The sequence below is a fragment of the Myxine glutinosa genome, chromosome 10, assembly GCF_964187855.1.
Source record: "Myxine glutinosa chromosome 10, kmMyxGlut1.1, whole genome shotgun sequence".
Lineage (NCBI taxonomy): Eukaryota > Metazoa > Chordata > Myxini > Myxiniformes > Myxinidae > Myxine > Myxine glutinosa.
The window spans coordinates 13,337,908-13,351,510 of NC_136270.1; the positions used below are offsets into that span (position 1 = coordinate 13,337,908).

Sequence of the window (13,603 nt, forward strand, 5' to 3'; positions counted from 1 at the left end):
CCCTAGCAGTGGAGTAATAAACTAGACATGCGGAAATCAACAAACTAGATATGAAAACGAGATATCTCACCATCCACAAAATGCTTTACAAAAATCAATGCATCCCGAGAATGTACCTGCTGAGATGAGAAGGAGGTTTGTGGCCTGATGGAGCTCAAGCAAGTGCACAGAGTGACAACTGCAGGATTAGCCGAATACATAAAAACTGCAACAAACTACCGAATCCAATTTGTAAGCAAACACAGAGACAACAAACCAGTGAAGGTATCCCTAACCCACCAAGAAAATTTTTCCAAGCACAGGTGCGAATGGAAGATGTCACACAAGAAATGTAAACAATGAGTACAGCCTCAACATTTGCAAAAAAGAAGAAATAAAAATATAAAACGAAATATCAACAGATATTCACCGACAACTGGGAAAACGATAAAAGAGGAGGAAGGTATAAAAAAAAGAAAAAGAAGAGTTGTACAGATTGGGAGCAGACGAAGAAAGCTCTTTGTGATGGCTAAGAAGAGGTTAGCTCAACTGGGATGGAGAACGAATCATTATAAATGTCCAAGACCAAGGACACCAGACCAATGGCTTTAAGAAAATGACGGGACTGAATCTATCAGACAAGTGCAGGTTCTGCAAGGTAGAAACAGAAAGTACGAGCCACCTCCTATGAGGATGTAAAAAACTCATGTCAGAGCAGCTGTACACACAAAGGCACAACAAGGTATGTAGAGTAATCCACTGGCACATCTACAAAAGTCTCAATATCCCAGTTCCAGGAAACTCGTGGAAACATGAACCAAAGGCAATCAATGAAAACAAGGAAGTATGTTCGCGTATGACCTCATGATCCCATCAAGTGTGAACATCGAAAACAAAGCATTGTGACCGGATATAGCACTGAGACACCAAAAAAAGGAAAGAGGGCATGGCTAATTGAGGTGTCAGTCCCCAGCGATTTCGGCCTAAACAAGGCATAAATCAAGAAAATGACCGAATGAACTCAAATGACCATAAATCAAGAACTCAAATGTGAAATCAAAAGATACTGGAAGCCAGTGATTAATTGGAACAACGGGAATGATACAGAAGAACTTAACAGAGATCTTAAAACCATCTCTGGAAATATTATGACAAAATTTAAAACAAAATACGTTGTGTTTGCTGGGATATATTTGAGACGTGTTTAAAACGAAAGTAATAAAACTTCCCAACAAACGTTGCGATCTTCATCGTCCTCAGCTTGCTATTTATTCCCCGCCCACAGCTTGCTATTCCCCGCCCATAGCTTGCTATTTCCCGCCCATAGCTTGCTATTTCCCGCCCACAGCTTGCTATTACCCACCCATCGTGCTATACCCCGCCCACAGCTTGCTATTCCCCACCCATCGTGCTATACCCCGCCCACAGCTTGCTATTTCCCGCCCACAGCTTGCTATTCCCCGCCCACAGCTTGCTATTCCACGCCCTCAGCTTGCTATTCCCCACCAATCGTGCTATTCCCCGCCCACAGCTTGCTATTTCCCGCCCACAGCTTGCTATTCCCCACCCATCGTGCTATTTCCCGCCCACAGCTTGCTATTCCCCGCCCACAGCTTGCTATTCCCCACCAATCGTGCTATTCCCCGCCCACAGCTTGCTATTCCACGCCCTCAGCTTGCTATTCGCCGCCCCTTGTTGCTATTCCCCGCCCACAGCTTGCTATTCCCCACCCATCGTGCTATTTCCCGCCCCGGAATCCGATTCCCGCCCGAGCTTGCGATCCCCGCCCCATATTCATTTCCCCACCCCCATCTTGCCCTTTCTCGCCTGCCTTAGTACTTGACTGCATCTTGTTATTACGAGACCCCGCCTTTTTAATGCTATACTCCGCCTTGTTGTCGTCAATCTCCACCTTACCGCACCCTACCAGCTTCCTTGCCCTGCCCAAACGGCAGCTTCCCGAACCAGCTTAGACGCGCTTTCTGCTGCTTCTTACAACTCTCAGACATGCAGCCTGAAAGTTGCTGCTTCCATCCAAACATCGTGAGCCAGGTGATCCCTACAGCCTGGAAACCTTCATCCTCGGAAATCTTTCTTGCTGCGAAGACCGGGTGAGAGTTTGGGTGTCTTGCGATGTGTTTCCCTATCATTCCCTTACGCTATTGGTTACTCGTATTATTTGTTTCTTTATCTCTATCTAAATTGATGTGATAGGTTGAACAAGCTAAATACGAGCTATCACCGGTGTGTCCTACTTGTGAGCACATTGGACTGGTATTCCACTGCCATACCTATATGTTGTGTGTCCAAAGGTGCAAATCCAGCTTAAGGCAGCAGTGGGAATGATTTGGATTGTGAAAACTGCTGGAAGTTGACATTGTCTATTCCAGAGGCGAATCGCCATTGGACTGTTTAACTAAAACTAGGGTGGTTGTGGTGGTTGTCTGGTGGTTGTCTGGTGGTTGACTGGTGGTTGACTGGTGGTTGACTGGTGGTTGACTGGTGGTTGACTGGTGGTTGACTGGTGGTTGACTGGTGGTTGACTGGTGGTGGACTGGTGGTGTTGGCCAATTAGAAATCTCCAGAGAGTGAGTAATCTGCCTTCCCCAACTGGTCTAGTTGGTCCATATGTATTGTGCCAGCTCGCACATGAGGTTGACCATTAATGCCCCCTTAGGGCAACTAACTAATGGTGGACTATATCGTGCTTCTTGGAAAAGGCAACTCCACCCAAGATCCTGAACGTTTTATTTAAACATTTACCCCACTTGGTGGTGTAATGGTTTGTGGTGTTCATAGAAGGTACGCTAGAGGGGGCGTGGCCAATAAGAGTTCTGTTTAAGGGAGGGAGGATTGGAACGGGACATGCGTCCGATGTTGGATTGAATAAAACAGTTGGACCTTACTGAATTCTTCATTCTTGGAGTACTTTACGACGCAACATGGTTAAAGTTAGACGCTTCCTTGCTTGATGAGCAGCATTTAAAAGGATATAGTATGGACAAACAACCATAGGTTGGTAGGCTAATAATCGCACAGAGTTTGGGCCTAATCCCCACACTTAAAAAAAAAAAAATCCCGACCGAGAGGGGCGGGGGGGGGGGGGGGGATATTGTAATAATCGGCTCTGTCTGTTTGTCTGAATGTCTGTCTCTGTCTATATAATTTCTGGGCCCGCCTCCCGCCCCTTTCCTCCTCCCATCCTTGGAACCCCCAGGACCGAGTCAAACGGTCAAATACCCCAAAAATGAAATTACGGGCACATTTTAAACATTATTTAATTAAACCATTTATATGCAATCAACATTAGGGGCACACATGAAATATGAAACGATTTTTTTCAATTTGAACCCGGGTTCATGCCCCAGGAGGTGGGGACTTGGGGTCAAGGGTCAAACAGAAGTTTTTTTTTTAACGCAAAATTTGATATTGGGTCATTCCTGGTGCAATCTTTTGCCATCTTTCAACTTTGCTTTAGGTGGGAAGCATGGGGAGTTGCAATGGCACGCCATTGACTTCGCTCTACTAATTATTTTTATGCCTCTGCAGCCAAAGGCCTGAGGAATTATAATATCAGGTTGTCTATCTGTCTGTCCATTATCGGTTTATTGTTTCCACGATAACTTGTGAACAACTGCAGGGATTTCAACCAAACGTGGCACAAGCATAGGTGAAGTGATTCAATTTGGGGGCAACAGGTCAAAGGTCATGTGCCATTTGAAAATAAATTTAATTCTCATTCTGTCTCCCTCTCTCTCCCCCTCAGCCTTAGCCATGTGACCTTTACATGACATCTTATTCCATATCGGAGACATATCAATCGACACATTCGCGTCAAATTCTACTTTCTAGCTTCATATCATTTTGAATGTCTTTTCAATCTATTTTTATTAAAACAAATATATGTAATGTTTAAATGTAAGTAAATAGTCATATATTTTATGTTGATTTTTCTTATTGCATATATATATAAAGCCTGGCGTTGGCTTAGCGGTTAGGGTGCCGGCTTGGGATCCTAGGATCCTGGGTTCGAATCCCGGTCGATCGCTGAATTAACGCCAGGTGGGTTGACTCAGCCTGTCATCCTTCCGAGGTCGGCAAATCGAGTACCAGCTTACTGGGATGAATGATCACGGTGTGTACCCCGGCTTAGAATAGGTACACCGTATCCCCGCGCGTCGCAAGAGCGTGACCAAGGGTTGGCGTCAGGAAGGGCATCCGGCCATAAAATCATTGCCTCAAACATGGAACCATGATTGTCATGGGGCCCGCAAGGTTAACCCCCGCTCTAGCGGGGAAAATGGCCTTAAAACGATCATTCATTCATTTCATTTTTTAATATATATACATACACACACACGCAAGTTATGTGCTAATGGCTATTTCTCCATAAAGTCTAATTTGATGGCTTCAAGTCATACTGTAACGAAGTGACTTGATCTGGTACCAAGATATTATACACTATTTGTTTAATTTGCAAGTAATGTTCTTTTGCCAGTGACGTAGCCCTCTGCAAGTCCATTGTGGAGCAACACGGTCCTTCACTCCTCTTGTCTCGTGATGCTGACGGCCACACTCCAGCACACTGGGCCGCACTCGCTGGCTATGTTCCTCTACTGCGATACTTTTCCTCAACCGAGGCTCTCTGCGGGAATGTAATTGTCGACCGCACGGCCGTCGTGAACACCGCGAGCTTCACGAGTCCGGGTGCTTACCCCATCCACTGGGCGGCTGTCGGCGGGCACGTTGCGGCCTGCAAGGCCTTGCTGGACGCCGGGGTGCCCGGCACGGTGGCCGATTCCCTCGGATGCACACCGCTCGTGGTCGCTGCGCAGAATGGTCACACTGCCCTGGCCTGCTACCTCCTGCACCTTTTCGGTGCAGATGCACAGGCATGTGATGAAGCTGGAGACAACGCTCTTCACTGGGCTGCATTCAAAGGTATGTCATTATAGCAGGTTACCTGTGTTGTTCTTCAAACATTATTGGTCATCATTGGTGATTTTGATTTGATTAAACCAAAGAGAATGTGAGGTATGTATGTGATTGTGGTTTCACATTTTGTTCCAAAAAACAAACAAAAGACAAATTACACGTGTGAATGTGTGTTCACGTGACATTGGTACAATGGTACATGGTGAACTGTGAAGGAGAAAATTTATCTCGGAAACAAATGTTTGCCACCTAAAGTATTTGCTTTTGCACCTTGCAGGTACAGTGCAATTTTTTTAGAGAAGGCATGTTTGATGCGTCGTGGGCAGGAAGTAGAGAAGGATTCGGCACAAACAACAACCCCAAAATGGGAAGCAAAGGCGTGTATGTGTTATGTGTTGGAAGCAGAAGCGTAATTGGGGAAACGCGAGGAGCTTTGTGTTTTCAGTGTTTTGTTTTTGTGAGTATTAAACTTTAGTTCCTTCATCACTTGTTGATTTAATTTGGCCATTCTGTCTCTTCCAGAAATACTACTTAATAAGTACGTCCATTCACGTATTCGTTCCTCTGCAGCTTGAAGCATCATTCAAGATTGTGGGGTAGCATCTTTGGCTGAGGCTGCAGCTGTGCCGCTGATGCAGTGCCCTCTGCAGGTTAGAGCAGGAATTTGTAATTTGTTCAGGATGCCAGCGATAACTCGCCGCCTCTTCGGGAAGAACACCGTGGGATCTTTTATATCTTCCATCTAATATTTGCATTTAATGTATCGGTATATGAGTATTTATTTACGTATATGAGGTTGCCAAATCCAGATTAACAAATTATATCTGATATTTATTTTGATCGATCTCGTCTTTAGAATGCCTCTGGCGATAGCCTGGTGTTGGCTTAGCGGTTAGGGTGCCGGCTTGGGATCCCGGTCGATCGCTGAATTAACACCAGGGTGGTTGACTCAGCCTGTCATCCTTCCAAGGTCGGCAAATTGAGTACCAGCTCACCGGTAATTCCCTGTGTGTCGCAAGAGGCGACTAACAGGGTTGGTGGCAGGAAGGGCATCCGGCTATAAAACATTGCTTCAAAAAAGGGACTACGGTGCCCAAAAATGGCCAACCCCTGCTCTGTGGGGGAAAAATGGCCTCTAAAGGTGGTTCATTTATTTTGATCGACATACATATTTACTCATCAAAGGAGCTTGATCAATCTCTAAGCCAGACGATGGTTGTTGAAAGCGTAAATCTTTTTCTTTTCTTTTTTGGGGAGGGGAGGGGGGCGGAAGTGGAAGTGGGAAGGAGTGGGAAGGAGTGGTTTGCCTTGGCTGCTGAAACTTGTATTTGTCACAATAAAAAGGTTAGAAAACGATGTCAAGGTCAGTTACCTATTGTATACTTGCTGGAATACCCGTTCTACGAACATAAAGAATTGGCGAGTACTGATGTCGCCTTTTGTTGCAAAACTGCATCACACCACAATATCATAACTCGTGAAAGCCTGTGGATTCACCATGGGGAGTTTAATTGAGAATTCTGTTTATATGTAATATTTCTGTTGCCACTGTTGAGATCCCTATTTATTGTGCTTGAGGCCTGTCACAAAGAGCTAGATGTCTCAATAAAGAGCTCTGTTCAAAGCATAGTAGGCCTAAGCAGTAGTCATCACGTTTCATAAAATGTAATAATGCTGGCTTCTTCTCCAGCCCAAGGGTAGCAGGTGCGATGGTTGGGGAATAGGTGCAATGATGTTTCCTGAGATCGGGCAGCAGCTCTGCACCTCCGGCTTCCTTGAAGTCGCCTTTCACGCTGCTCAAATGTCTCTTGCCGAGAAGCAGCCACACGTTGTGCAGCTGACGTTGATCTGGATATGCTTCTTCTTCTTCTTTTTATCATAGTTATAAGTACTAGGGCATGCCCGTACTATATCTATATCTAAAATTATATCCCCCCCCCCCTCTATTTACATGAAATGGTTTGGTCCAAAGCGAACGGCTTGCGAGTACGGTGACAATCCCCCCCCTCTATTTACATGAAATGGTTTGGTCCAAAGCGAACGGCTTGCGGAGTTTGGTAAAGAAATCGCCATAGCATGCACAAACGCGCAGGAAAGCGAAAGAATCGCAAATTAGTTTTAATTAGTTTTAAAACATAGTTGAACGCCAACATAGTTTGCCAACGTGAAATAAATGAATACGCTCTCAAATGTGCCGTCCGAGGCAGAGTCTGTTCGGCACGTTCGGCACACGTGATAGCTCGCTGCTCTCTGATTGGTTGAATCGTTTTTTGGACATAGCTCGGTAACTACTTGTCCGATTAATATGAAACCTTGAAAAGGCACATCCTCGGGTCCCCAGCAATATACCTGGCAAGTTTAAAGTATATCGGACCCGTGGTTGTCGAGAAACAGCGGTCACAGACATACAGACATACAAACATACAAACATACAAACATACAAACATACAAACATACACACAGAGATTACTGGAATTATAGATAGATGGTATGAAGATCTAAGGAAAAGAGATTTTTAGCTGCGTCGCAGACGCTGCTAATAGAGTGCCCTCTGCTGTTGTTGTTGTTCTTCTTGTTCTTCTTGTTCTTGCAGAGAAGACAAAACCTCAAAGCTCCACCCATTCTGGGAACCATAGCTCCACCCATTTTGGGAGAGGCTTCATATAAACAAATATCCACCATTTTATTAACTCGCATAGCTTTGAGGCCTGTTTTGTAGGCCCGTGGTGTCTTCCTCTCTCACACAGTTTTATTTCAAATCAAATTCGATATTGTAGCGGTTACCGCTGGATGCACACAATCGCCTTGCACCGGCCAGAACACGGCCAGACGCGCCTCTCCCGGGCATGCCCGGACTCACTGTTCCCGGGCACGCCCGAACCTCCCGGGCACGCCCGGTCTCGTCTTTCCCGGGCATGCCCGCTCTCGCCTTTCCAGGGCTCGCCCAGAGCGTCCGGGCATGCCCGCTATCGCCTTTTCAGGGCTCGCCCAGAGCGTCCGGGCATGCCCGCTATCGCCTTTCCAGGGCTCGCCCAGAGCGTCCGGGCATGCCCGCTATCGCCTTTCCAGGGCTCGTCCAGAGCGCCCGGGCACGCCCAGCCTCGACTTGCCAGGCCGCAGCCAAACACGCCCGGGCAGGTCCAGACTCGCCTTTCCAAGGCTCGCCCTTGACACCCGGGCATGCCCGGTATAGCTTTTGCCGGGCAAACTTCCCGACATAAATGTGTATATATATTGCTGCCCGAAAAACGGGCTGGTCAGAATACCTGAGCTGTTTTGTTTCAATAAAGCAACTCGGACGAATTCCGTCTTTGGTCGCGTCAATTCTTTCGACTCGCGTTGGAGCGCAGTTCCTTCAATATATCATTTCATTTTTCGCTAACATAGTTTTCGACTCGGTTGAAACAAAACGGGAAGAAAATCCGATGAAAGCTGCCCTTTATAGAACGAAATGAATTCTCAAAGGCCTGTAACTTCAAGTCCATTGAGATATATTTTGTTTAAATCGCGGCATGGTCAGTCATACACCGCCCCAAATAACAGACGGGAAAATGCCGAGATACAGTGGAACCTTGACTTACGAGTGCCCCAACTTACGAGTTTTTCGAGATACGAGCCGTCGCTCGGGCGGTTTATTGCTTTGAGATGCGAGCCGAGATCTGAGTTACGAGCTTTCGCCACCCGGTCACGTGGTTATCTTGCCGTGCAAGTACAGTATCTCTGTCGTATAGCGCTGCATTTTTGTTTTCGCATGTTGGTTATTTTGAGTTTACGCCACCAGGTGGGTTCTGGTCACGTGGTTATCTTGCCGTGCAAGTACAGTATCTCTGTCGTATAGCGCTGCATTTTTGTTTTCGCATGTTGGTTATTTTGAGTTTACGCCACCAGGTGGGTTCTGGTCACGTGGTTATCTTGCCGTGCAAGTACAGTATCTCTGCCGTCAACTTGTTCAGAGTGCCGGCGATAGCTCGCCTTCTCTTTGTGGAAAACACGGTACTGAGAAGAAGAAGAGGATGATGTGCTTGGATATAAAACACGCAATCGTCGAAAAACATGAGCGAGGTGTGCATGTTGTCGACTTGGTGAGGCGGATATGAAGGCAGCTGAAGATTTTATTATAACTTTTGCCGAACTGATAGAAGCCGAACAATACATCCCCCAGCAAATCTTCAACTGTGACGAGACAGGGCTCTTCTGGAAAAAGATGCCGAGGAGGACGTATATAACGGCAGAGGAGAAGAGCATGCCAGGCCACAACTTGTTCAGAGTGCCGGCGATAGCTCGCCTTCTCTTTGTGGAAAACACGGTGAGATCCTTAACATCCAACAACTAATGGGACGCAAACGGGGCGCCCAGTTTAGCGGTACACACATTGATGAATCACCCTGCCTGTGATTCACCCATGACAGGTTATAGCTGGGTCGGGATTCAAACCCAGGCTGGACAGTTTAGACTTTAGAGTCAAGTGTGCGTACCTCCAGTCCAGGCCATCCTGCTAACTTGTATGCTGCATACAGGTGAAATATAAAGCGCGAGATATTTTTATATATACTGTATATTTTAAAAAAAATTGGTGTGGTTTTTGGCAGGCTGGAACGGATTAATAGCATTTCAATGCATTTTAATGGGGAAATTTGATTTGAGAAACGTGCAATTTGAGTTACGAGCTCGGTCACAGAACGAATTAAACTCGTAAGTCAATGTTCCACTGTATATTAAAAATTCGTCCATTTGATGACAATCGTCACGATGAAATATTTAATTTATACGTCGTCACAATAATGTGGAGAGAGGAGCATAGCTTCGTTCACGTGTCGCCACATACGGGAAATTGCCGAGATATATTTTTTTTACATCGCGACATGGTCAGTCATACACCGCCTGAAATAACAGACGGGAAAATGCCGAGATATATTAAAAATTCGTCGCCACACACGGGAAATTGCCGAGATATATTTTCACTTTGCACAAAAATAACATCAAGTAATCGAATCAATAGGAATGTCCTGTGCCTATAACATCGACGTTAGAGGCACAGCTGCATCTAGGCATTGTGTAACATCGACGCGGCTTTTGTTTTAATTAAAACTTTTTGTACTTGTTATATTTGTAGGCCGAGCAAGACTGGGAGGGTCAGAAGTGGGGGAGCATGAACACAAAGAGTGTTATTATAAAAATTTGCATACATAATTAGCAGCTGTCCATCCAAGTTTGATATGAGTGTTAACATCACCCTCCACCAAAAAGCGAAACTTACAAATAAACAGTTCTCATCACCAAATATCTTCTTAACTAAAATCTCTGATTGTTCCCACCGCAGTGATTGCATGAGGTTGCTGATGTTGAGGCTGCGGAGCTTCCCCACAACAGACATGGAGGTTTAGAGATGGTCAGAAATTTGTCAAGGGAAAACGGTCAATCCTAGAAGAAATAACTCCTAGAAAAAATAACGCTGGTAGTGTAAAAGCAGGAACCTCGCTCAAGGGCTGAAGGCCATAAGGCTGAGGCCTTACGTGCTAGGGTCTTCTTAATGGCCATGAGGCCCACCATATGTAGTCTCATGCTTCTTTATGATGAAAGGAAAACATAGGGAAGGCATGACGATTGCAAATACTGTACAACACTAACTGTAGACTGCAGTTTCCGCTTACCACAGGATGTAAATAGTGAGCATATTATTCAGTTTGGTTATAATTGTGGGTGGAGTCAGGCCAACTGTCCTGCCAATGGGTGGACGACACAGCTTAGCTAGTTAGATAAGCTGACTTTCACCTGTGTTATGATTCACATGATAGCTGTTAGACAATCACATTGTACGTAAATAAAAGAGAGAAAAGTGGCTTTTAAAGGTTGAGGTGGAGGATTAAAATACCTTTTGGACAATGGTTTGTGTGCCAAGTGTGGTGGTTGTCAGCCCAGTGGTCTCGAACATAGACAGACGATTAATTTTATTTATTAGATTATCATACGCTAAGCCTAATTGTTCGACTTGTACATCTGGAAAGCGTGTGTGTGTGTGTGTGTGTGTGTGTGTGTGTGTGTGTGTGTGTGTGTGTGTGTGTGTGTGTGTGTGTGTGTGTGTGTGTGTGTGTGTGTGTGCGCGCGAGTTTGCGTTCGTTTCTTTCTAGTGTCCATGCTATCTGTCCACGTGTGTGTACAGTGCCTACAGAAAGTCTACACCCCCTTTCAAAATTTTCACCTGCACATTCTTCTGTACCAAACTGTTCAAGCTCAGTCAAGTTGCACGGGGAGTGTTGATTGACAGCAATCTTTAAGTGATGCCACAGATTTCCGATTGGATTTAGGTCGGGGCTCTGGTTGGGCCACTCAAGGACATTTATCTTTTTGTTCCCTAGCCACTCTAGTGTAGCTTTGGCTGTGTGCTTCAGGTCGTCATGCTGAAAGGTGAACTTCCGTCTCAATTTCAGCTTTCTTGCAGAGGGTAGCAGGTTTTCCTCGGATTTTTCTGTATTTTGCTCCATCCATTTTCCCTTCTATCCTGACAAGTGCCCCAGTCCCTGCTGATGAGAATCGTCTGCATAACATGATGCTGTCACCACCATGCTTCACAGTAGGTAAGGTGTTCTTTGGGTAATGTGCTGTGTTGGGTTTGCGCCAAATGTAATGTTTTGCAATTAGGCCAAAAAGTTCCATCTTGGTTTTGGCAGACCACAAAACTTTTTGCCACATGGTTTCAGAATCTCCAGAGTAGTTTTTTGCATAACTCAAGGTGGGCTTTTTTGAGGAATGGCTTCCTTCTTGCCACGCAACTGTACAGGCCAGACTTGTGGAGTGCTTGGTATATTGTTGTCACATGTACACAGTGACCAGTCCTTGCCATAAAGGCCTGTAGCTCTTTCAAAGTTGCCATTGGCCTATTTGATCAGTTTCCTCCTTGATTGGTCGTCCAGTTTGTAGGGACTGCCTGATCGAGGCAGGGTATTGGTGGTACCATATGCCTTCCACTTCTTAATGATTATCTTGACTGTGCTCCAAGGGATATTCAAGGCCTTTGAAATATTTTATACCCATCTCCTGATCTGTGCCTTTCTACAACTTTATTCCGGAGGTCTTTGGAAAGCTCCTTGGTGCTCATGGTTGAGCCTTTGCTGTGAAATGCACTACCTAGCAGAGGAAACCTACAAGAACAGCTGATTATATTCGCAAATAATCAGAATTCATACAATTTAACAAAGGCGGAGGCCAATTAACCTGGTGTGTGATTTTGAAGGTGATTGGTTATGCCTGAGCTAATTTAAAATTGCTATTATAAGGGGGGTGGACACTTGCCCAATGAAGATAGTGTAGTTTTGTATTTTTAATTACTTTACTGAAATTTGTAGAATTTGTTTTTCACTTGGAAGTTGTGGGTTATGATGTGTAAATACAGGTGGAAAAAGTCTTAGCCTGGAATTAAATTGCATTAAATATCAGGCAACAAAAGGTGAAAATTTTGAAAATGGGGTGTAGACTTTCTATAGGCATTGTACGTATGTACGTATGTATGTATGTATGTATGTATGTGTGTATATGTACGTATGTATGTATGTGTGTATGTATGTGTATGTATGTATTTGTATGTATGTATGTGTATGTATGTATGTGTATGTATGTATGTACGTATGTATGTATGTATGTATGTATGTATGTGTGTGTGTATATGTACTGAATATATCTTGTTTGTATACTGTGTATAAATATCTTCAACAGTAAATTATCTGCTAATGCCTGGCTTGTAATGACCAATTGGCAGTTTGTAGGCGTAGTGATAAATATTACAAGGTTAAATTAATAAATGAATGCTGTTCATATTTGGATTTGTTTTGTTTTATCTATTTCTAATAAAAGTGTTCTCGGTGCAAGGTGTTGTTTTTGCAACATGAGTCAACAGTCTATTACTTTCTCTAACTTTGCAGGTCACTGTGAACTTGTCAAGCTGTTGATTTATTTTGGCTTTAACCCCCATCAAGTGGACATCTTTGGACAGGTGACTTTTCTTCTTTGTGAAATGAACATCGGTTATGAAACGAGCAATCTAAATGAATGAAAAAATGATTATTCCAGGTAATGATCTTGTTTTTTTGCATGATTGACAAATCCACGAGAGGCTCACGATTGACGTGAACCATTTATTAATGGAAAACCACAGGGTAGTGGGAAGTTTCATAAGTCATTTCCCTGTCACACCTACACATTTGTTTCTCTCATCGATGTGGTCACACCTTGATGCTATCTGCATATAAATTTGTGAGATGGGTCCACAGCCATTTCAGCAGAACCTGTTTTGATGTCTAATTTGCAAACTTTATTCAAACAAAATTGTGTTTTCCAAAGAGAGGAAATGTACAAGGTCATGTATCTGGACTGTACGGGGAATGACTTGGAACTTTCCTCTGGGGTCTTTTTACCAACCCCCCCACAAATGTAACAGTATGTAATACATATGTACCTGTATATCTATGTGTGTATATACAGTCACTTGAAAAAGTAAGTACACCCCATGTAAAGTTTTGACTTTTTCAACATATTTCAACATACAGCTATTTGATCTTCATTTCAACAATATTGAAAGATAAAGGTGATATAATATAACAAATATCACGAAACATTTACATTTTGTAGTCCATTGTATAATTTAAATAAACATAAATGCAAATTTCGCATGTGGAAAAAGTAAGTACACCCTTGG

At 44.2% G+C, this 13,603-nt stretch overlaps 1 protein-coding gene across 1 annotated transcript in view; it reads left to right on the top strand.

Moving 5' to 3' along the window:
* The first annotated feature begins 1,780 nt into the window (after positions 1-1,780).
* The window catches only part of LOC137417687 (uncharacterized), a 41,873-nt gene continuing 30,050 nt past the window's right edge, over positions 1,781-13,603 (top strand). Inside the window, exons 1-3 of the mRNA XM_068103587.2 lie at positions 1,781-2,090; positions 4,478-4,920; positions 12,831-12,901. Of these exons, the coding sequence (XP_067959688.2) occupies positions 1,987-2,090; positions 4,478-4,920; positions 12,831-12,901 (618 nt within the window). The 5' untranslated portion in view covers positions 1,781-1,986. The remainder of the gene's footprint in view (positions 2,091-4,477; positions 4,921-12,830; positions 12,902-13,603) is intronic.